General features: G+C 45.5%; 1 protein-coding gene across 10 annotated transcripts in view; it reads right to left on the minus strand.

The window, feature by feature from the left end:
• ERI3 (ERI1 exoribonuclease family member 3) overlaps nucleotides 1-24,585 on the minus strand; it is a 130,925-nt gene that overhangs the window by 101,614 nt on the left and 4,726 nt on the right. For 6 of the 10 annotated variants that reach the window (XM_059921125.1, XM_059921164.1, XM_059921185.1 and 3 more), the window contains exon 3: nucleotides 14,522-14,799. The exons of 1 other annotated variant lie outside the window; for it this stretch is intronic. In XM_059921125.1, coding sequence (XP_059777108.1) covers nucleotides 14,522-14,776 — 255 coding nt within the window. In that variant the 5' untranslated portion in view covers nucleotides 14,777-14,799. The remainder of the gene's footprint in view (nucleotides 1-14,521; nucleotides 14,800-24,585) is intronic. 3 more of the 10 variants (XM_059921135.1, XM_059921146.1, XM_059921097.1) reach the window with 1 other exon arrangement.

A 24,585-nucleotide genomic window follows, 5' to 3' on the forward strand; every position in this document is an offset into this window, starting at 1 on the left:
ACCAAAAGTCTTAGAAACTGCATCCTCACCCAGGGGTGTACGAGCCTGCGTCTACCTCTACACGCACATGACTCTGAATCAGCCTCAGTTCAAACACTTCTAGATACTCAACTGTAAATAACTTCTGATATTAGTGGCCTCTGTGAAGCTGACCCTTCAGGGCAGCAAACAACCAAATGATTTCTTTGTAGCTATCTGTTTACATACATTTGTCATGGAATTTAGTTAAACAAATCTCAGGTTCTGGGCAGGAGAGGTTCCCCAGAGGCAGCACTATAGGAGGGCAGGGAAGTGGAAGGGTGCGAAGTCCAACTTACCATCCCAGTGGAAGGAAAAAATCTCTTTGGATAGTGCTGCGTTCCCATCGACATGCTGATAGAGGGCCTGCAGGCTCCCTTTGTGCTCCCCAGAGAAGCAGGGCCTGCCTCCCAGCCACCTGCTGTATCCCAAAAGCTCACCATGAGGCCATGAGTCAAAATAATACTAGTAGTAATTCTATTAACAAGAGCTGATCCATATAGCTATTACATGCCAGGCACTGTTCTAAGCTCTTACATTTTATCCTCCCAATAGTCCTATAAGATTGATACTATTATTAATCCCATTTTGCCAATAAGGCAACTGAGGCATAAAGAGTACAAGTAACTTGCTCAAGGCGAGTCATACTGCTAGTAGGTGGTAGAGACCAGACTCAGATCCAGAGGGTCCAGTCCAGTGGTTAGGAGTCCATTGCTTCTCATTAGAACAGCCTCTACCTGAGTTCCCCCTCACTTTGGAGGTTGAGAGTCCACATTCTGGGACCAGGGCACATGCAGCCAAAGCCTGTTCAGTTAATCACTCAATAGGGTGGGGAAAGTTATGTTAACATGCTCAGGATCACAAGATGAATCAGAGGCTTGGTTTGACAAAGATCATTTTTCCAATCAGTGCACCTACTGCACTGAAGATCCACTAGCTGGGGGTGAAGAGATGGGGGTGAGTAACAGGTGATCAAGACAGACCAGGCCCACTCAGGCAGACAGCGGGTTCTGGTCAGGCAACCTGGAGAGGAGCCCAGAGAGGCTGGCTGGGCTTTAGGAAGCCTTGCTCAGTAGTCCCCATCCACAGCCCCAGGGGCTGCTGGTCTCTTCACAGAAGACTGAATCCCCCTGGGATGCTTCATAGATTCCCTGCTCTCTGTGTGTACCTGACGGCTAGAAGCCAGGACAGGGAAACAACTGTGCTGCCATGACGGCAGATTTTCAAAATCACTGACCAGTAAGCGAGCAACAAAGACTGACATCTTGCCCACACTGCCTGAACACTTCTCTCTCACACTGGCTCATCGGAACCCACATCTCTGTAAGAAAGGCAGGTATCACTGCCCGATTTTATACACGAGAAAGCTAAGGTGGTCAGTGGTTTAAAGCATGGTCCCTTATGGGCAGCATCCCATCTCCTGGGAACTTATGAGAAATGCAGATTCCTGGCCTCCACCCCAGACTTTCTGAATCAGAAACCCTGAGGGTGGGCACAGCAGCGTGTTTTAAAAGGCTTCCAGCTGATACTGATACTTGCTGAAGCTTGAGAACCACTGGTCTAGAGTAGAGCAGTGCTTCTCAGACTTCAAATTACCTGAAGATCTTGTCAAATTACAGATTCCATTTAGCGCTGGAGTAGGGCCTGATATTCTGCGTTTCTAACAAGCTCCCAGGGATGCATCCCTGGGGATACTGTTGGTTCTCGGACCACACTTTGAATAGCAAAGGTGTAATCTAGAACATCTGTGTGACTAGCGCCTTATCACAGAGATACTGACGAGTGAGAATCAGAGCACAAGGTTCTCAGCTCTTCTCTCAGAACAAACCCTTGCTTGGCCTACTTTCAAGCCCCTTGAGTGAGCCCTTTAGATCTGCCAACCACTCCCGGCTCCTGCCATCAGACATTTCATTCTCCTGGCCGCCAAGATCCAGGGGAGGAAAAGCTGGCATCCCACATCCCAGAACTTTGTAGAGCAAGTTGACACATCTCTGTTAGGAAGCCAGCAAGAGGTCTTCCTGCCACGGCAATGCCTGCTCCCTTTAAGAATGCGGTCAAGACCCAGGGCATCAGCTACCCAACAGAGCGCTCGTCATACTATTCTCTCCAAAAAAACACCTTCCTTCTGTACAAATGAACCAAAAAGCAGGATTGGATACCTAGGTCTCCTAGGAAGAGCTCTCATTACAGACATAAGCCAGGAGCTATTTTTCTGCCCCTGGTCCTGAGAAAGGCCTAACACTGGCCATGGATGCAGAGCGGGATCACAGCAATTCCTACGATATCCTGAGGCCCCAAGCTGGAGATGCCTCACCACACTCCACACCATCGCCATGAACTTCCTTTAAGGCCTTCCCCCAGCACTGTCCCTCTAGTCATGTTACCTCTCTAGTGAAAGCAGACCTTATCAAAATGGCATGTTTCCTCCCACTCATCAGTCCCAGCCTCCTCCATCCCCAACTAACTACCAATCCCTTTCAGCTGAGCAGTTGGCCTTTCATTCACATCTGCGAGTGCTGGGGGTGGGGTGGGGGTGGACAGTGAAAAATACAGAGTCCCTGGACTCCATTTCAGACATCGCAATCTCAAACCATGGCCCTCAGTTTGTATCACACTTGTGGAGAGCAAGATTCCAAGTTTTTCAGCCAGTTATCGTCCTATCTACCCAACCATCACCACCTACCTCCCAAAGGCCAATGGCCAAACAGTTCATCAAACAGACCCTAGAAGAGTAACGGCCTACATCACCACTAAGGAGCTGACCTATGTCAGGTGTACCCAACATGGACCTTCAGTGCAGAGCACTTCACTTACGACAACCATAGGTTTCGCTCTTCACTGCTTACCAAATCTCTTAGCACCACTGACTACCAGAGCCCACAAGTACCCAAAAAAGCTATGAGCTACTTAAGAGCACAGTTCTCAAGCTTGTTTCTTTCCCAGCACATCTAAGGGCTACAACACATAACTCCTCTCCATTCCCACCATCACCATCTTAGTCCAACCCACTAACCCACTTTCAAGTAATGCCTCCTAACCAGTTTCCCTCTGCCCATGTTTAACCCCTTGAACACTTTTCCCTCCATTCCCATGAACTCTGGCTTATGATATCTATTTCTGTTTCATCTCTTCCACTCAACAATACATTCACACTTCCTTTTCTGGGACGCCAATTTTGCCCCCAACCTTACCGTGGACTCTGCACTTCCTCTCCTTTCAGCAACATCGGCATCTTCCAGTGAGAGCCTCTGCCAGCATTTAGCCTTCAGACGAGCCCTTGGCTGGAAGGGCCTCCCCAGCACTAGACCATAGCACTGGAACAGAAGTGGAGCCCATACAACAGACGTTTGCTACCACAGACCAAGATCTCCCACTGGCCAGCTACAGGCAGGGGCAGGGCCTAAACAGCAGCCCGTTCCAAGGCACCTTCACTTCAGCTTAGGAGCTTCCCTGATGTTTGACTCCCCCTCCGGAGTCTACCTCCCTCCTTTCTGATTCTCCCAGCACCTAATCGGGCTTTGCCTGTGGTAGCACTCAACACACACAAACCTCTGCCTGTCCTAGCCTGCTCACCCTTCTGCTGCAGACCTGCCAGCCTGGGGGGCTAGTGTCAATCTGGGAACACTCTTGTTTCAGGCTTTTAGGCAATGACTCAGTTTTCACAGCTAGGGCTCAAACCTCATCACATAAACGCATGACTGTGGGGGCTTTTTAAGGATTGTGAACACCCAGGATAAGGGAATAAAAAATAATCATTCCAATGGCATCTTAATCAAAATGATGCAGGATCCTTTTTCCCAACAAGACACAGAGATGGAGGAAGCATCTCCTAACATCAGTTTCCTCATGTCAGACAACTGATTTCAGTCTACAAAGTAAGAAATGTAATCAACAGAGGGGAGAGGAAAAACAAAACAGGATGGGGGCAGAAGTGAAGCCCACGGACCAACCCTAAACGCTCCTCTGGATTGCACTCCCCCTCCTCCCTTCCCGACCTAACTGGTTTTCTTTCTGTGGCTGTGTTACCTGTTGCTGCTGCTCCGAGGGAGAGCTTGTCCCCACCTCCCACCCCCTCTGGTCACCTCCACTGTAGCAAATCTCTTCTCATCCAGGCTCTCCTGCCTCTTCATTAATCCTTCCCTCCTTCCTTCTGTTTCTCAATGTTAGTCAGCAGGCCGTTTATCTGTTTGAAGGGTATAAACCTCCCTGATCTACGGAAGGAGGTCTTCCCAAGGGATGCCTAGCAGATCCAGATCCAAACTGCCAGTACTTGGCAGGCGGAGCGGTTGTCATATCATTCCCTAGCCCTTGCCTCTCCCTGGAGACCTCGAAGCCCAGCCCAGTGCTACCTTCAGGGGCAGCTCCCTGACAACGCCTCAGGCCCTCAGCTCACATATTTCTATCTTGATCCTCACCCTTTTGGCCCACACGTTACTGGCTAAAATTCTCTTAAACCTCTTGCAGCCTCTGTACTCTCACTTGCAGCATCCCAATAAGATGTTCTACTTGAACGTGAGAAATACCATATCACCGATATAGACAATCCTACTAGCCAAACAGTGAAATAATTTGCTGGGTTCTGAGAATTCCCCGGTGGTCCAGGGGTTAGGATTTGGCGCTTTCACTGCTGTGGGCCCGGGTTCGATCCCTGGTCTGGGAACTAAGATCCTGCAAGACGCTCGGCATGGCAAAAAAAAAAAAAAAAAAAAAAAAAAAATTGCCGGGTTCAAAGTCTTCATTCTCCCTCTTCCTCATTTTCAACGTTCGCACAAACAAGCTTGCAATGCAGGTCAGGTTTTTCAGACTTCATTCAGTTGGTCCTGGCTTACTCTGTGAGTGCCTTCTTTCATTCCTGCTGCAGCAGTTCTGAGAGCCCTCCAGCCCACTTGGCCCTCTCTGCCTCCTGACTTTCCCTTAACATGAAGCTGTGCAACCCCTCCCCCACCCGTGAGCAGGGCTGACCAGTCCCCTCCTCTACGCGCCCACTGTACTGAGTACTCACCCAGGCCACGGTACTTATCACGCTGCTTCACAGCAGTTACGCGGCTGTCTACCCTCCTCGACTACGAGCTCCTTGAGGGTAGGGATCATTTCTTGTCTTTATGCCCCAGCATCTAACATAGAGCTTGAAGTTGTTATCCAAAGAGTAAGAGGAGGCCTTTTCGTTGCCTCTAAGGTGGCTACCATGAAGTCCTCCCCATTCCTTTACTGACCTGGTTGGTTTTGTCATGTCCAACAAAAACCTTAAAAGGCAGCTCAGTGTCACTGTTAGTTTAACAGTCCCTAATTTCATTCACCATTTATCAATGGCCCTATTCTTTAGAGCTCTTCCCCACCACCAACCTTAGCTCCGTGTCTAACAAAATCTGCATTCCAACAGCTGTCTCAGCCCTGGAGAGGCCACCGGACAATAAGAGGCTGGGGGAAATGTCTTCTGATTTGCACTAAATTACGTGGTGACTTTGTTACCAGTGACCCAGCGCTCCCCAAGGAAAGTTCCTTGGTCCCACCCCAAGGCAACTCCATAGCCTAACTACACACTATGGCAGCTTAAAGGTGTAAACCCTGGGGAAGGGAGAGAAGCAGACTGAATAGAGCAAATAAACCCACTTCAATCGTACCCCTGCTGTGCCAAACACACGCGGCAGCAACACCATGCACGAGTGCTCCGCTCCCCGAGATGTATATTTTACTTTTACATTGCTGTGTCTGCTCCAAATAAAGAAAGGCCGTTCGGCTTTCACACGAAGTTACAACAGGGTCAAGTTCCGGACACGGCAAATGGGGCAAATGCTTGTCCCACTCAGGGAGCACTAGTTGGGAGCCACAGTGAGAGCCAGGGGAGGCCCATCCCTATGAGGGACCACCAGGAAACTGCAGCCTGTGGAGGGGGGCTCAGGAAGGGGTGGGGGAGGCACCACATTTATGGAAGCAGCAACAAAAAGGACAAAAGGGCCTAGTGGGCTGCCCCATGCCCACCCATCACTGGCCACCACTAGAGGAATTCACTTACAGTGACCCTGAAAGAAGAGATGTGTTAAAGCAGAGATAAGAAAGGCAATAATTGGTCTGATGGGCAGGGGAAAAATTATTCCAGGAGTCGAGAGCCTATGCAAGAACACTTACGGCTCACACAGTCATCATAACTCAGCCCCCTCAAGCATTTTGTGCTCTGCTTATGGTGTTAACTTTAATGTCTTAACATATAACACCATCCACACTAACACAAAATACTACACACGCCAGATGAGGCTGAGTTATAGTTGCTGTGAGAAGCATAACTTTGAATTTCCTGATTTTGGTGCATTTAATCTCAACCATAATGTTACATTAACGTCAGTTTTGCATTTCATTTCCCAGTTTAGAAGAATAGCGTCAGCGCCTTTGCCTGTCTGTACAGAAAAAGGGGCGGGGCTGACTGGGGCCACAGGCAGACGGACCACCACCCAACAACTGGGTCCTCCGCTAAAAAGCCTGACCCGACCCCTCCCCCTTGGAGGAACCTGGACCAGGACAAGTGAATGGGGAGGGAAGGGTGAGTTCTTTCTCTAGGGAATGGCCTTTCCATCCACTTGCAAAGAACAGGAACCAAGAGCAGAGGGGAAGAAGCCAAATATGGAGCAAGAGCAATGTTTGTGTATCAGGTGGGGGGAGAGTAGGGGGTAGGGGGCTCCTGCCTCTCAGCCTTGAAGGGAGGAGAAGGGAATCAATATAGTGTGATTTGTAGGGATCTTAACCAATTTCCTGTGAAGTTTTCCAAAATGTCTCTCTCACAAAAGACTAATAATGAGGAGCCAGCTTCAAGTCATACTGAAATCCTCCAAATGCCTCTCTTCTATTTTATCCCTTCTCCTGTCACCATCAACCCTCCCCCCACCCTGCCCTCCCAAAATAACCCGGCATCTGGACAATTTTCTATAAAAAAGAAAACGCCTTTACTCATAGTTCTAACTCAAAATGCAGATGGAGTCTCTTCGAGGTTTCCTTAAAAAAAAAAAAAAAAAGCCCCTGTGGACAAAGACCAAACACTAGAAAACCTCAACCCCAAAGGTCATTTTTCTCCAAAGTTGTGGGCACTTAAATACAGATGAGACGGAAAACAGTCACCGGGGCTGCTGCAGAGCAGTGAGAAAAAGGCTGTACCTCGGAGCCTGGTGGACGAACTCAGGGAGGGAGGGGAGGCGGCAGCCAGGACATGTGCTCCCAGACAGGAGCGCCGGGCCGCCCCTCCCTGGCCATCTGGACAGCTGAGGTTACTTCCTCCTCCCCGCATGCTGTGGCCTACACCTCATTTTCCTCACTTACATTTGCTTTGGTCTTTTCTGAACACTGAGGTGGTGAGAGAACTTGCCCCCAGGTTAAAGCTGCACAATTAAAGTTCCCACCAAAGCTTTCAGGCTGCTCCCTGGGCTTCGGGGTCACAGCCACCAGCGTTCGATGCACATCCACACCAAAATGAGCAACATGAACTCCTGCTGGCGAGGACAAAGCAGCCACGATTCTCCGAACCAGATAAAAACCTACTTCCATATCAAGAAACAATTCCTAAAGCAAGAAAGGAACTGTATTCCTCACATTTTGAGTCTCTAAAACATTTTAATCCACCTAAGTTAACATTTAAGTGAAAAAATATTTTCAAACGAAAAACAGTCTCATATTCAACCAATACCTATCATGTTAATCTGAATCAAAATGTATAAAACAAAATGAGTGCAAATACCAGAAAGGTGAAAGCCTGTTACTGGCAAACCAACCACTCCAGTTTCAGTGAGCTGAACAGAGTACAAAAATAAACAGCAAAAATTATGACAAATGGGAAATACCAGATGTTTTACCATGTTTACAACCAATATTGTTACTCAAGTACAACAAAGCTTGCACCAGTCAGTTTGCATGGTGGCATTCCTTTTGGACAGTCCCAACAAGCTGACTCAGGGATTTCTGAATACCAGACACAGATGAGAGAAATGCACCCTATGCCGAGCCTCCAGAGAGGCCCTGGCCCAAAACTTGCTCCTGCCTCCTATGCAACTGAGGGGTATGACACACTCCCAAAAGAATCAGAAGTGCGCTGTGTTCAAGTGTGCAACCCTTGGGAGCCAGGCAGCAGGGGAGCCGGGGTGGTTCTGATTCACAGTCCAAGCACATCCCCAGGAGGCACACAGACCTTGTCCACAAAGTATCTCTGTCAAGTGGACAGCCATCAAGAGGTTCTGAGAGAGCTAGGTAGGGCTGATCTAACCTGCACACCATATTCTAGTCCTTTTACTGTCTCTTCTAGAAGTTCATTCTCATCCCAAATCTCAATCTTTCCTGCTTCCACTTATATTCTCTTTTTGTCCTTATTAAAATGAAGAGCAAGTTATCATCATACTCCTTGGAACAACTCCTTCCAAGTCTGGACAAGAAATCAGTCACTAAAACCATATTCAATTTCTCTTCTTTCTAAGTCTTATTTTTGTGCCTCTAATAATTTTTGTTCCTCCTTTTTTATTTTTTATTGGAGTAAAATTGCTTTACAATGTTGTGTTAGTTTCTGCTGTACAATGAAGTGAATCAGCTATATGTATACCTATATCCCCTCCCTCTTGGACCTCCCTCCCCCCCTTCCCCCCCAATCTAAGTCATCACAGAGCACCAAGCTGAGGTCCCTAATTTTTGTTCCTCTTATCCTGAGCTTTTCCAATTTCTCCACTGCCCTTGTTTTTTTTTTTTTTTTTTTTATTGAAGAATCCTTGCATCCCTGGGATAAATCCCACTTGATTATGGTGTATGAGCCTTTTAATGTGTTGTTGGATTCTGTTTGCTAGTATTTTGTTGAGGATTTTTGCATCTATATTCATCAGTGAAATTGGTTTCTAATTTTCTTTTAAGTAGTATCTTTGTCTGGTTTTGGTATCAGGGTGACGGTGGCCTCAAAGAATGAGTTTGGGAGTGCTCCTTCCTCTGCAATTTTTTGGAAGAGTTTGAGAAGAATGGGTGTTAGCTCTTCTCTAAGTGTTTGATATAATTCACCTGTGAAGCCAACTGGTCCTGGACTTTTGTTTGTTGGAAGATTTTTAATCACAGTTTCAATTTCATTACTTGTGATTGGCCAGTTCATATTTTCTATTTCTTCCTGGTTCAGTCTAGGAAGGTTACACCTTTCTAAGAAATTGTCCATTTCTTCCAGGTTGTCCATTTTATTGGCATAGAGTTGCTTGCACTGGTCTCTTAGGTTGCTTTGTATTTCTGCGGTGTCCATTGTATCTTCTCCTTTTTCATTTCTAATTTTATTGATTTGAGTCCTCTCCCTCTTTTTCTTGATGAGTCTGGCTAATGGTTTATCAATTTTGTTTATCTTCCCAAAGAATCAGCTTTTAGTTTTATTGATCTTTGTTATTGTTTTCTTTGTTTTTATTTATTTCTGCTCTGATCTTTATGATTTCCTTCCTTCTACTAACTTAGGGTTTTGTTTGTTCTCCTTTTTCTAGTTCCTTTAGGTGTAAAATTAGATTGAGATTTTTCTTTTTTCTTGAGGTAGGCTTGTACTGCTATAAACTTCCCTCTTAGAACTGCTTTTGCTGCATCCCATAGGTTTTGGATCGTCGTGTTTCCATTGTCTTTTGTCTCTAGGTATTTTTTGATTTCCTCTTTGATTTCTTCGGTGATCTCTTGGTTATTTAGTAACGTATTGTTTAGCCTCCATGTGTTTGTGCTTTTTATGTTTTTTCCCCTGTAATTCATTTCTAATCTCATAGCGTTGTGGTCAGAAAAGATGCTTGATATGATTTCAATTTTCTGAAATTTACTGAGGCTTGATTTGTGACCCAAGATGTGATCTATCCTGGAGAATGTTCCATGCGCACTTGAGAAGAAAGTGTAATCTGCTGTTTTTGGATGGAATGTCCTATAAATATAAATTAAATCTATCTGGTCTATTGTGTCATTTAAAGCTTCTGTTTCCTTATTAATTTTCTGTTTGGATGATCTGTCCATTGGTGTAAGTGAGGTGTTAAAGTCCCCCACTATTATTGTGTTACTGTCGATTTCCTCTTTTATAGCTGTTAGCAGTTGCCTTATGTATTGAGGTGCTCCTATGTTGGGTGAATATATATTTATAATTGTTACATCTTCTTCTTGGATTGATCCCTTGATCAATATGTAGTGTTCTTCCTTGTCTCTTGTAACATTCTTTATTTTAAAGTCATTTTATCTGATATGAGTATAGCTACTCCAGCTTTCTTTTGATTTCCATTTGCATGGAATATCTTTTTCCACGCCCTCTCTTTCAGTCTGTAGGTGTCCCTAGGTCTAAAGTGGGTCTCTTGTAGACAGCATATATATGGGTCTTGTTTTTGTATCCATTCAGCAAGCCTGTGTCTTTTGGTTGGAGCATTTAATCCATTCACGTTTAAGGTAATTATCGATATGTATGTTCCTACGACCATTTTCTTAATTGTTTTGGGTTTGTTTTTGTAAGTCTTCTTCTTCTCTTGTGTTTCCCACTTAGAGAAGTTCCTTTAGCATTTGTTGTAGAGCTGGTTTGGTGGTGCTGAATTCTCTTAGCTTTTGCTTGTCTGTAAAGCTTTTGATTTCTCCATCAAATCTGAATGAGATCCTTGCTGGGTAGAGTAATCTTGGTTGTAGGTTCTTCCCTTTCATCACTTTAATTATATCATGCCACTCCCTTCTGGCTTGTAGAGTTTCTGCTGAGAAATCAGCTGTTAACCTTATGGGAGTTCCCTTGTATGTTATTTGTTGTTTTTCCCTTGCTGCTTTCAATAAGTTTTCTTTGTCTTTAATTTTTGCCAATTTGATTACTATGTGTCTCGGCGTGTTTCTCCTTGGGTTTATCCTGTATGGGACTCGCTGCGCTTCCTGGACTTGGGTGGCTATTTCCTTTCCCATGTTAGGGAAGTTTTCTACTATAATCTCTTCAAATATTTTCTCTGGTCCTTTCTCTCTCTCTTCTCCTTCTGGGACCCCTATAATGCGAATGTTGTTGCATTTAATGTCGTCCCAGAGGTCTCTTAGGCTGTCTTCATTTCTTTTCATTCTTTTTTCTTTAGTCTGTTCTGCAGCAGTGAATTCCACCATTCTGTCTTCCAGGTCACTTATCCGTTCTTCTGCCTCAGTTATTCTGCTATTGATTCCTTCTAGTGTACTTTTCATTTCAGTTATTGTATTGTTCATCTCTGTTTGTTTGCTCTTTAATTCTTCTAGGTCTTTGTTAAACATTTCTTGCATCTTCTCGATCTTTTCCTCCATTCTTATTCCGAGGTCCTGGATCATCTTCACCATCATTATTCTGAATTCTTTTTCTGGAAGGTTGCCTATCTCCACTTCATTTAGTTGTTTTTCTGGGGTTTTATCTTGTTCCTTCATCTGGTATATAGCCCTCTGCCTTTTCATCTTGTCTTTCTGTGAATGTGGCTTTTGTTCCACAGGCTGCAGGATTGTAGTTTTTCTTGCTTCTGCTGTCTGCTCTCTGGCGGTTGAGGCTATCTAAGAGGCTTGATGGGAGGCTCTGGTGGTGGGCAGAGCTCCACTGCCCTTGTTGACCAAAAGATCTAAACAATACAGAGGCTATGATGAGAACCTGACCTATGAGGACCTCAGTGGAAGGACACTATCCTATCTGGGACCGACAACTTCTCCAATCCATCCTCCAACCTTTCTCTGAATCCTTTCAGGACCCTGCTACATGCAAACTTTAGGGAAGGTTTTTTTTTTAAAAGAAAGTGGGGTTGTGGGGGGAGCTTTAAGCTGCCAATAACAATAAGTCTCAAGTCACTTCTAAGCTGCCCATCCCTTTCCTGAGAGTGGTCCAGGGGGTAGTTCAACAACAGAGCTGTCTGGCCCCAAACTCACCTTCTTACCTGTTGATCACAGCATTGTAAAGGCTTAATGAAGTAGAGATGCATTACATTTATCACTTGCCCTAGATCCACTCAAATCCATCACTATGTCACAGCAAGGAGTTAGATTGATCTGACAGGATTTGCTCTTCTTCACAAACCCATGTAAGTTATTACTCAGTACCCTATGCTCTTCTAGCTGTTTGCTGATTGATTATCTGACGATCAGGTCAAGTATCTTCTTTGGAATCACAGTAAACTAACGGGTCTATAATTTCCAAGATCATTCGTATTTGCCTTTTAAAGATAAGCAAGACAGCAAATGCTTCTTCCTGAGTTCTCTAAAGTAACAGCTAATGCTTTGCTAATAATGAACCAGGACAGCCAATTCCTTAAGTGCCCTTGGAATCACATCATCAGGGTTCATTGATTCTGGAGATAATCTTTAATCAGGCTCAGACCCTGGTAAAAAGCAGGAAGCCCAACCTCAGTCTAGGTCTAAAAGGCCCTGGTGCCTAAGTCTGGGAAGGAAGTTGGTGATACAAGTGATTTAAATCTGTACTGCATTATATCTTCAGCATTGCAATAGATAAATAAAAAGAACAAAAAATTAAAAGAACAATGCCCTTGAAAGAGAGATGAAAGGTGATACTAACAGACCAAACTGAGACATGAATCGAGTTTCACCTTCAGTAACATTGGCAGGACCCTCTGTAGGACATGAGAACAGAGCTACATAATTATCTCAGCTTATAATCTAACTGAAAAGTTCAGAAACAAATATACATAGGCATGTGCCAGGAAGCAGAAAGCAGGAAATGTCATCAAGAAGGTGTCAAGCAATCATGAGGCTTCAGAAGAAGGATGAATCCTATGCAGTAGCAACGTGTTAGGTTTTAGACTCAGGTCCTACTAAGGCTTACTCAGCAACTGAAATCATCAGCAAGGGAAATAATATGGCATATTGGGGTATGGCTCCCTGATTCTCAACCCAAGAGAATCTACATAACCAAAACTCCCACCCACCACCCAGGTACACCCACCACAGAATCTCCAGTAGTTTGGGGAGGTGGAGAAGACGACCCTACAGCACAGGTAGGAGCAAGAGGCTGAGAAAGAAAGTGTGGCTCAGGCTGCCCCCAAGCCGTCTTCCCTTTCATGCGAAGTTCCTTCCCCTAGGAAGCTCTCCTCATCCAGCGCCTGTCTTCCCAAGCCTCAGCAGGCCTGATTCCAATCCTCCCCCAAAGGCAGACCACTACTTTGAGAATAGGAAACAAACAGGAAAGGAGAAAGGGAAAGGTAAAAGGGTTGTGGTATCTGCTTTATGGAAAATAATCTACTCTCCTAAAGATAGAACCCCTCCCTGGAAAAAAAACCAACCATGAGAAATGAACCCAGTTTACCTCTGAATGGACCTCCCTGTCTCCCAAGTGCCTGCTGCTACAATCCTCTTCTCCTCCTCTTACTACTGAAAGCTACTCCCAGACACACATGTCTACAAACCCCCAAATTACCCACCTGATAATCCAGCCCTACAGGGAAGAGTTCCAGTCCTAGAGTCAGGCATACCCAAGGCCCCCACACTACAATGCACTGCCACATTGGCCCCCAATCAGGCCCCCAAAGCAAACACCAAGCAATCTAATATCACCTAGCACACGTGTCTCTCTGCTGCTAATCCAAGCTTCTTAGCAGCACTACCTCAAAAGGTAAAAGATCTCCGAACACAGTTGGTAACTAAGAAAAAAATGCAAGCAAAGAAATTTTCCTTTCCAACAGACCAGCAATGATTGTTCAGGTTATCTAATGCTGCATAACAAATCATCCCAAAACTTAGTGGCTTAAAACATCAATAATCATTTATTATCTCCCACAGCTTTGATGAGCCAGGAATTCAGGAGTGGCTCAGCTGGTCAGTCTGGCTCGGGGTCTCTCCTGAGGTTGAAGTCTGATGTCCACTGGGGCTGTAGTTATCTGAAGGCTTGACTGGGGGTAGCAGAGTCACCTCCAAGACAGCGCCAAGAAACATGACCAGCAAGTTGGTACTGGCTTTTAGCTAAGAGCCTCAGTTCCGGTACACATGTGCCTCTCGCCAGAGCTGCTTGAGTGTCCTCAAAGCATGGTGGCTGGCTTCTTCCATAGCAACTGATCCAAAAGGGCAAGTTGGACTGTGACGCTTTTTATGACTTAGCCTCAGAAGTCACGCAATGTCTCTTGCACTCTACTCTGTTGGTTATACAGGGCTAGCTCTCATTCATTGTAGGAGGGGCGAACTACCAAAGGTGGGAATATCAGGACGTAAGGATCGTTGGGGGCCATTCTGGAGGCTAACACAGTATTCCTTAAAAGAACATGCAGCAGTAGCAGGAGAAGGCAGGAGGGAAGGGAAAGGAGAGAGGAAGGATGGGACAGAAGGAAACATTTTGATTCCCAAAGGCTGAGACCAGAGAGAAACAGTGTGCCCAGTTCTCTACAAAGACCTCTCAGGTCTACCTTACCCTAGGATGCCTGAGTCAAGTCCTGCTTCTTAGGCAGGAACTCCAGATGAGTAGCTAAAAGCCAAGAAGACATGAGAAAGTTCCTCTGGGTCCCAGAAAGCAAGTCTATCCTCCCTCCCTCCTTGCCCACCCCACCTTTTGCTGAAGCAATGATGCAACAGTTACCTGAGGATGAATCTGCGGCTTGTCACACGTGGCCTCAAAGTCCAGCACTAAAAAGTAGTGATACCTCTGGGGAGGGAAGGACATCATTGCCGCCATGGATGCGCCAAAGCTGTGGGCCGCCAGCTTTCTGGTGGATATGGAGCAGAACTCCGGAACACCACAGGGAGAAAATAAGTGGGAGCCCAGCACTTTTCTTGCTCTTGAAAGTAAATATGAAGAAAATCGAGCTGCTCCAGTCTGTAAAGGTGCTAGCATTGAACATCCAGAAGCATCTAAAACTTAGGCGAGGAAAGTTTAAAAGAAAAAAAAAAAAGAAAGAAAGAAAGAAAAAGAAAAAAAAAAAAAAAAAAAAAGAACAGAGAGTCTGGGTTACTCCCTCCCACCGTGGCCCTGTTCCACCTGGTCTTCAGGAATAGTCACAGAACATGAACCACTCCCCAGTGTTTCTGTGCCCCTTTTCTAAATCCCAGTATTTGTTATTGAAGTTCAAGACCCTTAATACTGGCCCCCACAGCATTATGACAGCTCTGAGTCTCCCAGACCATTCTCAAAACAAGATGCAGCACTGGCCTTGATCTTTAAGTGGAGCTCTAAAGTTCAAAAGAGAGAGAGAGAAATTCTGTGTTCACTTCTCAGGTGGCAACAGTTAACATTAAAGCTAAGTTTCCCAAAGTAACCCGGGGTGCCCCGGTTGCACAATCAGTCTTGGGAGCTAAGTAGACCCAGACAGACAGCAGGAAATGCCCAGGACTCTCTCCTCAGCTCCATTCCCAGCCATTGTCCCTGGCTTTCCTGTCTGTATCTTGATGTCTCCACATGCCCTCCTTCCTTCTCCCAACGGGAAAGGAGCAGAGCCCATCACAGGGAGCTTGCTCACCATACTCTGGTGATTCCCCAGCCCCCAGCCAGTAAGTGGCACCTGGGGGAATGAACGAAGCCTGCAGAGCACAGCTGCCAACAGCCTCGGGCCTTCCTCCACTGCCTTTAGACTAACTCTCTACTAGAGGCCTTGAATGACTGCAGGACTTTTTTTAAATAGGGAAGAAAAAGAGAAAACCCAGATGTGGTGGTAATGGGAGCATTGCTAAAAGTCTAGTAAAGTTTTCTGAGTGTACACGTGCAAAAAAAAAAAAAATCCAAATCACTTTTCAAGTTTTCCCTTTAAATTTGCAGAATGTCTGCTCCTTGGAGGACTAACGAAATATAAAAATCAAAGCCTAAGTTTTACTCACAAATAACTCAAGCTTCCTTAAAAAAAAAAAGAAACAGGAATAAAGCAGAAATGTTGTGTTTTTCCCATTTCATACCCAACACTCAAATTCCCTCAACTTTAATCCTCAAAGTCAAACAAGAAATCATGCTGCTCAATACGGAAATGGCCATAGTTTAAGCTTTCTGAAGCCCCAGTCTGACGGAGCCAAAAGCTTGCCTCTGAAAGACTGCAGTGGGCACTCACTCCCTCCTGTAGCGTGGAGGAGGCTAGCAGCCTGGGAAGTCCAGAGCACACTAGAGGCAACAAGGTCACTACCACCTGAGCGGACATGGATCATGCCAAGTATCACTTCTCACCCCAGCTCTCGCGGGACTCAAGGAATGACCTACAGTAACTTGCCTGCATATTTATTAGGATACATGCTGGTGTGGGTCCTCAATTTCCCTATTCCTATAGTGAGGTTCCATGTGGAACAAAGACCAAGAAGTATTTTAAGTTCTTCATGATTCTAGCACAAGCGTAGTGCTTGTTTTCACCGTGGCCTACAGCCTCTCCAAAAATGCAGCCAAACTCCGTAGCCTGGGATAGACAAAGGCTGGCTTGAGTTTCATTATGGAATCCCTTGGAAAGGCAAACGGGCCAACATCCTTTTGAAAGCCGGAATCCAAAATAACTCTTCACGTCACCCACTCCTGAACAGTACTGGAAGCCTTGCTGACACAGGAGACACCAGTCTGCTCAGATTACACATTCTAGTTTGAATCCAAAGTCCCTCAGGGCCTTAGAACTTTTCTCTAACCTCTCAAAGTCAGGTCATGCATAAGGACTTCTGAAAGTCTTAATGTTTTCCAATGTGTATATATAGTGTATAAAGTGTTTTTAGTCAATCAGACTCCATCTGCCAAATACTACAGGCAATTAAGCAACATGATTAAGGAGGGCTTCTGGGTTTGAATCCTGGTTTTACCACTTATTTGCCATGGCACCTTGGGCAAGCTCTGTTCTTCAATTCCTCACCTGTAAAATGACAATAGCAGCTCCTACTCCTTAAGCGAGAGTGAAATGAGAGGACATATGTAAAGCACTAAGAGCAGGGTCTGGCACATAGGGCTCAATAAATATAAGCTTACTATTATTACTACTACTATCCTATTGGGCTATGCCCACCTGGCCAAGCCTGGACCCCCATACTTTGGGCCTATAAATCCAATGCATAAGGCAACCTCACAGAGTAACATAAATGTCTCCTGCACCCCCAGATTGCTCTAGACCCCCCATACTACATACTGTATATGCCCTATCCCCTCCCATGGACAACACACTGATGGCCAGAGGTCCTCACGCCTGCAGGCCTTGCTTTCTTATCTGATTTCACCCACATAAAAAAGCTTCTCTCTTGTAAAAAGTCTTGAGAGCAGACATTAGGAGACCAGGCCTCCACATATCAGCAGTCACTGGGTTCCATACTTCCCTTACATTTAAAAAAACCAAGTTCAACTCAAGTCAAGAAACAGAGGGCAGCTCTTCTCCCCTTCCTGAAAAATTCAATCTGATAGCTTTAGAGCCATTAATTGTGGCAGAGGAAAGTAGGGTCTACATCAGTTGAAGTGGGAGGAGCAGAAGGGTCTGGGAGGGAGTATCAGAGCCCAAGCTGGGTGAGGAGGCATCCATACAGAGGCAGGAAGGTGTGATGCAGCATGCCACAGCCCTAGTGGGGTATGAAGGGCACCGCTGGCGGAGAAGGAGCGGCAGCCTGATGTGGGGATTCACAGGCAGGGTGAAAGAGTACCCAAGGGGGGAAAGGGCAGTGGCCACAACGGGAGATTAGTTACATACAGAGGGATTGATCAAAAAAGGGCATATATTAAGGGTAATGGGACCAGGTTTCTCACTGTTAGAGGATGGAATTAAAACATGGAAAGGGAAAAACATCTGTGGTGTCGAATTGGAATTGGTGTGTGAACTCATGGTTTCTGATATATATATAATATATAAAATAAAGCTAGGGCTTCCCTGGTGGCGCAGTGGTTAAGAATCCACCTGCCTGGGGACATGGGTTTGAGCCCTGGTCCGGGAAGATCCCACATGCCGCAGAGCAACTAAGCCCGTGCGCCACAAACTACTGAGCCTGCGCTCTAGAGCCTGTGAGCCACAACTACTGAGCCCGCATGCCACAAGTGCTCAGGCCTGCGCGCCTAGAGCCCGTGCTCCGCAACAGGAGAAGCCACCGTAATGAGAAGCCTGCGCACCGCAATGAAGAGTAGCCCCTGCTCGCCACAACTAGAGAAAGCCTGCACTCAGCAAGAAAGACCCAATGCAGCCAAAAATAAATAAATAAATAAATAAATTTAAATGAATAAAGCTAGATGTACATATGAAGATGAGTATATATCTATACACAAATATATAGACACATGTATATATATTTTCTAGCTCTGCTTACTGAAGGGCCAGGGAGCAGCAACACTCTGATAGCAATGTGCACATCTAGCACCTAGCTGCCTTCTAAACAACATCCTCCACTGAAAGAACTAGAGCTCTTTGGAGAACTGGCTGATTCCAGGGCTGTGGCAGAGAAAGTACAAGATGAGCCTAGAACATCCTGTTGTGCCAGAAAGCAAGGAAATGCTCAAAAGGACGCAGAAACCAGCTTGAAGGGGCTCCCACTGGCAAGTAAATAATGATATTAATGGATTATAATGCACTGAATAAAAAAAGGAAACCATGAGGCCATAAAGATAAAAATAAATACATAAATAAGTAAATAAATTTTAAAAACTAAAGTTTGGTAAGGGATTTCACATAGTTTCAAAGTATCTCCCCACAGAATGCTTATTAATTATAACAGGGAATAAGTTTACAATGGAGAAGCCTGGAAGACATCACCTTAATCAAGTGAGCAAAATGAACATCATCAATAATGGGATTAATCAAAATCTTGCATCACATGATAGGATGCAATGAGAAAAACAAAGCATCAGTTCTGTGATACTCCTGTCGAAGATGCATAACCTGAATCTAATCATGAGAAAATATCAGACAAACCCTGAATGAGGGACAGTATACACAATAACCAGCCTGTAATCTTCAAAAGTATCAAGATCATGAATCTCAAGGAACGTTTACTGAGAAAAGTCTATAGGAGATGAGAGACTTGGTAACTAAATGTAATGCACGATTCTGAACTGGATCATTTTGCTGCAAAGAGCATTACTGGGACAACTGGCAAAACTTGAATGGGGTTTGAGGATTAGATGGAGGTAACATATGAATGTTAATTTTGATGGTTGTGTTATGGTTAGGTAGGAGAATGTCCTTGCACATAGGAAATGCACGCAAAGTATTTAGGGCGATGGGGTGTTAGGTAGGCAACTTAACTCACAAATGGTTCAGGAAAAAAATTCTTTGTACCCTACTTCCAACTTTTATGTAAATTTGGCCTATTTCAAACTTTAAAAAAAAATTTTTTTTAACCACATGCAATGTTGTTTAAAAAAAAAAAAAGAAACAGAGAACAGTATGTGAGGGAGCCATCTCCCCGTACTGCCACAGAGGGTAGGCTGCACGCTCTCCTCTGGCAGCCCCCAAAGCACGGAGTCTCCATCCTAAGTGCCCCTGCCCAGTGCCCCCTCACTGGGCATCTCTGCCACCTCTAGAGCCTGCTCGGGAAATATCCCTGCACTCCCTGCAGAGGCGCTCCACTTGCCTGCCTACCCTCTGACGTCTTAGAGATTGCCCCTTTCTGCTGATGTCATTACATTTTAGTCACTAGTTTGCAGAATATAAGTCTACAACTTATATCATCAGCCAGGACTCTGAGAATCTAGTTGAGGGGCAGAACTCAAAAGGAACAGTTTATGATTCTGTGTATGTCTATCTCCTCACCAGCTTTCACCAGAGACGAAGATTTACACACATTTATTCTGACACCCATTTCCTTCTCCTAGCAAATTAAAGGTAGTAAGTAGCCTATGGCAAAGAGGAAAACGAATGATTCTCTCCTCAAAATAAAGGGACCAGTCACCCAGTGGGGCAGGGGAGAGGAAAACAGGGACTGCCACAGGGCCAGCCCGATTTGGAGGAGCAGGCCTGCACCACAGCCCCCGGAGGATGTGCACAGTATTTACACAACAGACACAATGGCTCCTCTGCAGCCATTACTGTCGGTCAGGTAAATAACGCATGTGCCAAAACACACATTTAATGAGGGAAATAATATGCCTTTATAAAAAGCCTCAATTTCTATTTACCTGAGAGACCAGGGAAGCACCAAATCACCAGATTAGTGGACCCACAGAGGAGTCATTCTGGCGTCTTAGGTAAATAGACATTTTATAGCCTTCCATTACTGGAGGGGGGAAGGAAGGGCGAAGGGAGGGGGCCATCCTTTAATATCCACATACAGGCCAGGGGAGTCTGGGGGAGAGAAAAGAAGAGAAGCCCATCATGAAATATGGGGTCCTCTCCCACCGCATCTCCCCATCCACATATACTTGGGATCTCTGGGGAGGGTATGGGTTTATACCATCCCTGGGTTCAATCCACTCCATAAAAAGCCAGACTGGGGAGTTCCCTGGAGGTCCAGTGGTTCGGACTCGGTGCTTTCACTGCCGCGGGCCTGGGTTCAATCCCTGGTCAGGGAACTAATATCCTGCAAGCCTCGTTGTGCGGCCAAAAACAAACAAACAAACAAACAAAAGCGAGACTGGGAGGCAGGGGTGCATTCCAGAGAAACTTCAAGGCACTGAGGCAGGTTCTGGGTCCACACTAGAAGCACATGGGACAGCCACAGAGTACCCAGTTCCCAGTCTCGGGGAAGTCCCTGTTCCAATCTGACCTGCAGTAGCACAAGTGCTCAGACACCTAAGCCACAGAGGCATCCACAGAGAACACAGTAACATCTGTCTGCAACTCGTTCAGTCACAGGCCCTGTCTCAGGCGGCTAAAAATAACCTGGGAAAAATATAAATAAACTGCATGCCTTCAAAAGTCATAATTTTCAATCTAATGAATGCATTCTTAACTGCCAGAGCACTTTCTGTGAAAATCATAGACTGTCAAAGGTGAAAGAAAACCTAAGAGAAGACGTAGTCCAGCAAGCCAGGGAAAATGAGCCCCAGAAAGAGAAAAGGACAGTCCAAGGTTCACAGAGCAAGTAAGGGTAAGAAGAGAACCCATGGCTCCCGACCCCCAGTTCAGAGCCTCCAGCCACTGCCCCAACACAAGGAGCAGACACCAGCATTTGTCCCCCAAGCTTTTCTGTAGCCTCACAAGTGGAGGCCAGGGGCCTGAGGGCTCGGCCTAAGGCAGAACAAAGCTTGACACCCCTACAAAAGCTTAGAACCTCTACACAACTTCCTGATGGCCCCAAAGTGGAATGCAAGCAGGAACTCTAAAGCTGGGTCCTCACCTCAACAAAACACTCTTCTCCTCTCTACACCCCATCACCCCCTAGACCTGTAGCTTCAGCTGCTTCTGCTCCAAGACAGGGCTAGGGAGAACTTGTCCAACATCAGAAGCAGCTGCTAATCCCAAACTATCAGAAGAGCTAAAGTCACTAAAGACCTTCAGGAATACCAAATTCTGAGGGCAACATCACAGGCCGTAGGAGGCTCGCTCTCCCCTTCAATTAGCCTGTCTCAGCAACTCAAGGCAGCACAGAAAAAGAAGTACCTGTTTGTGATTTGCCTGCTGTTTACTAACCCATCAGCCACATTCAGTAGCTTGGGCAAACTCCTTCAAGGGGCCAAGGATGGGAAACATCTCTTTGCAAAGACCTGCACGTCAGTTGTGACCCCACACACGAGAGGGAGCAAAGGCTAGTTTCCTAACACATGGTAAATAGGATAGAAATGGAGGAAGGGCAGGGTATGGTATGGTACTCTCATCCCTGTAAGCTCCTCCCACACTTGTAGACAGCATCTGACCCCAGAGGGGAGGTACACAGAACCTGCTATACCCCTGCTTCCGAAAGGGAGAACTGGAGCAGAAACAAGGAGTCATACAGCTAGTTGTTAAAATGCCGTATTAGACAAGCACAGGTTCAAATCCTGCCTCCACCACATGCTCTTTGTAATAATAGCTGTAACAAAAATGCCTATCTCTTAGGGGTTCAATTAGACCATACAATATGTACAAAGTGCTTTGCACAATAGTAAGTTCTCAGCAAAAGGGAGCTATTGCTAATACATGAGAAAGAGGAAAGTGAAACACTATTTTGTGAAAATCTACTACAAGCCAGGCACTGTAGTTGTGACTTACATATTTCATCTCATTTAAGCCTCCCAACCATCAAGCAAAATAGGTAACAGTATTCCCATTTTACACATGAGAACACTAAGGCTCAGAGGCACTCAGCTCTTCAGGGCCCTGTTCTCCTCTCCCACATTTAAGGGCCCACTTTCTCCACTTGGCTGATTCTCCCATCAGCCATAGAGCTAACAATGCATATCAACTATAGTTTTTCTTTTGAGCTAAGGTATGACTTTAACTAAAATGAACTCAACCATAGCAATAATTAAGTCTGTCCAAATCACTCAAATTTGTTTCTAATAAGAAAAACAAATTGCAGCCTGGGTACAAAAGCGGAAACAGGGGGACTTCCCTGGTGGCACAGTGGTTAAGACCCTGTGCTCCCAATGCAGGGGCCCAAGTTCCATCCCTGGTCAGGGAACTAGATCCCACATGCATGCTGCAACTAAGAGTTCGCATGCCACAACTAAGGAGCCCGCATGCAGCAACTAAGGAGCCCATGTGCCGCAACTAAGGAGCCAGCGAGCCACAACTAAGGAGCCCAACTGCCACAAATCTTCCCCTTTTAGTAGCTTTCTCTGACACCTCATCAGAAAGTTAATTGCTTAAGTGATCCAGTAGCACAGTTTAACTTTTGTCTCACTATATTGTAAGATTTTAGTTATCTGTTTCTCCTCTTAGCAGTAATTTTCAGCAAGTCGGGTGAGAAGGATGGAAGATAGCAGGTGTAGGGGTGTATGTGTGTGTAAAAAGGCATATTTGAAGAGATCATTTCTTTTTTTCTTTGGCCGCGCAGCATGTGGGACCTTAGTTCCCCAACCAGGGATCAAACCCATGCCCGCTACAGTGGACACAGGGAGCCTCAACCACTGGACCGCCAGGGAAGTCCCTGAAGAGATCATTTTCTGTACTTGTTTTTTGTCAGACCCTTGAATCCAGTTTAAAATTTCAAGCAGCATTAAAGAAAAGTATAAGATTAGCTTTTTCCATCTAAGGAGTATATGAGTTTAAAAAGTCTGAGGAACACTGAGCTAAACATAGATCCTTAAGGTCAAGGACCACATTTTATTCATTTCTGTATCCCCAGCACAGGGCCAGGCACAAAGTAAGTGTGAGGCAATGTCTGCTGAATGAATTATGATGTCAACTGCTCTGGAATCAGAACATGGCAGAACAGAGCAGGGCCTAAGAAGCAGGAAAAGCTTCTTTTCTTTCTTTCTCTCTCCTTCTTCCTACCCACCTCCCCCCAATTCTGTCCTCCCCAGTTAGAGACAGAGAGTGAGCAAGCATTGCCTTGGTGCCAGAATACTATTAAAAGGATTAATTTAGGGACCGGTGTTTGGACTGTCACATCCAATCACTACCCACAGATCTACAGCTTCCCAAATCAGGCTCATGCAAAGAGGAATCAATTGCAAGGACACAGAGGGTCTGAACAGGCATACTAATGGCTTCCTGAGGTGCCAGCGGCCAGCTCTGACACTCCCATAAATTATCCGCCTTTTGATTTTACCTGTAGCTGTGGGGCACAAGGCACAATTTTGAACATATCAAAGCAATCTCTCGTCACCCAAGGCTCCCCCAAGAATGTCCCCAAAGGAGGATGGACTAAAAACAATGACCCAAAGGGAATCTGCTTCCCAGCAGGCCTGTTCCTAGCAGTCATCAATTAAAACCCAACAGGACCAAGTGGATAAAGGGACCCAGATCAAGACTAGGAGATATGGATAAGACATGCATCAGACTGCAGTTCTGTAATGACTATACATCTCTCACTCAAAGGAAGAGAAATCACAGCAATAAACTCACACAATTTCATCTGGGGGCAACTCTGAACCAGCTCTAACAGTACCTCGCAGCATGACCTCGGACAACACACTTAACCTTCCTGGGCCTCAGTTTCCTCACATGCATAGCAGGGACAATAATGCTGACCACCTGACCCGCTTCCCCGAGTGGTGATGAAAAGTAATAAAAAGCATTCAAGAGGCACTTTACAAAGCCACAAGGGTTGCAACATTAATAAACGACCCCGACAGACCAGGAAAATGACTGGTCACACTTCGGTGAATTTCTTTCGGGTAGCTGCTCACTCAGTTCACTTCACTGATGGTGCTGGGACTAAGGTCCACCCTGAAGAAAGTTCTGGAATTCCGAATGGGACTCCTGCTGTCTGAAGATTTTCCATTATGAAGAGCAGCATCTTGCTTTAGTTATAATTTCCTCCTGTTTGCTGGCTGCCTCTGCCAGGTGCTAGGTTTCTATCACATGGCCACAATGACAATTGGGAGCACCCCAAATGTACTAAGCCAAAGGCCAAGTCACCCAATTGCTACCTGCTTTTTAAAAAATTGTGTAAAATATTGTTAGTAACAAAAGTTAAGGACACCTTGCTAAGAGTTTTACATCTCATTAAATCCTTTAACCAACCTATTAAGTTCCATTTTACAGACAGAAAAGCTAAACTCAGAGAGGTAAGTCATTTGCCCAAGGTCACATAAGCACTGTTATCAGAAACCTCTAGCAATGCACACCGGAGCTTGCAGGAAGAGGAAGACAATTCATCAGACACTCAACAAATACTTTACTTGATCCCTGT

The sequence above is a fragment of the Balaenoptera ricei genome, chromosome 1 (assembly GCF_028023285.1).
Source record: "Balaenoptera ricei isolate mBalRic1 chromosome 1, mBalRic1.hap2, whole genome shotgun sequence".
Classification (NCBI taxonomy): Eukaryota; Metazoa; Chordata; class Mammalia; order Artiodactyla; family Balaenopteridae; genus Balaenoptera; species Balaenoptera ricei.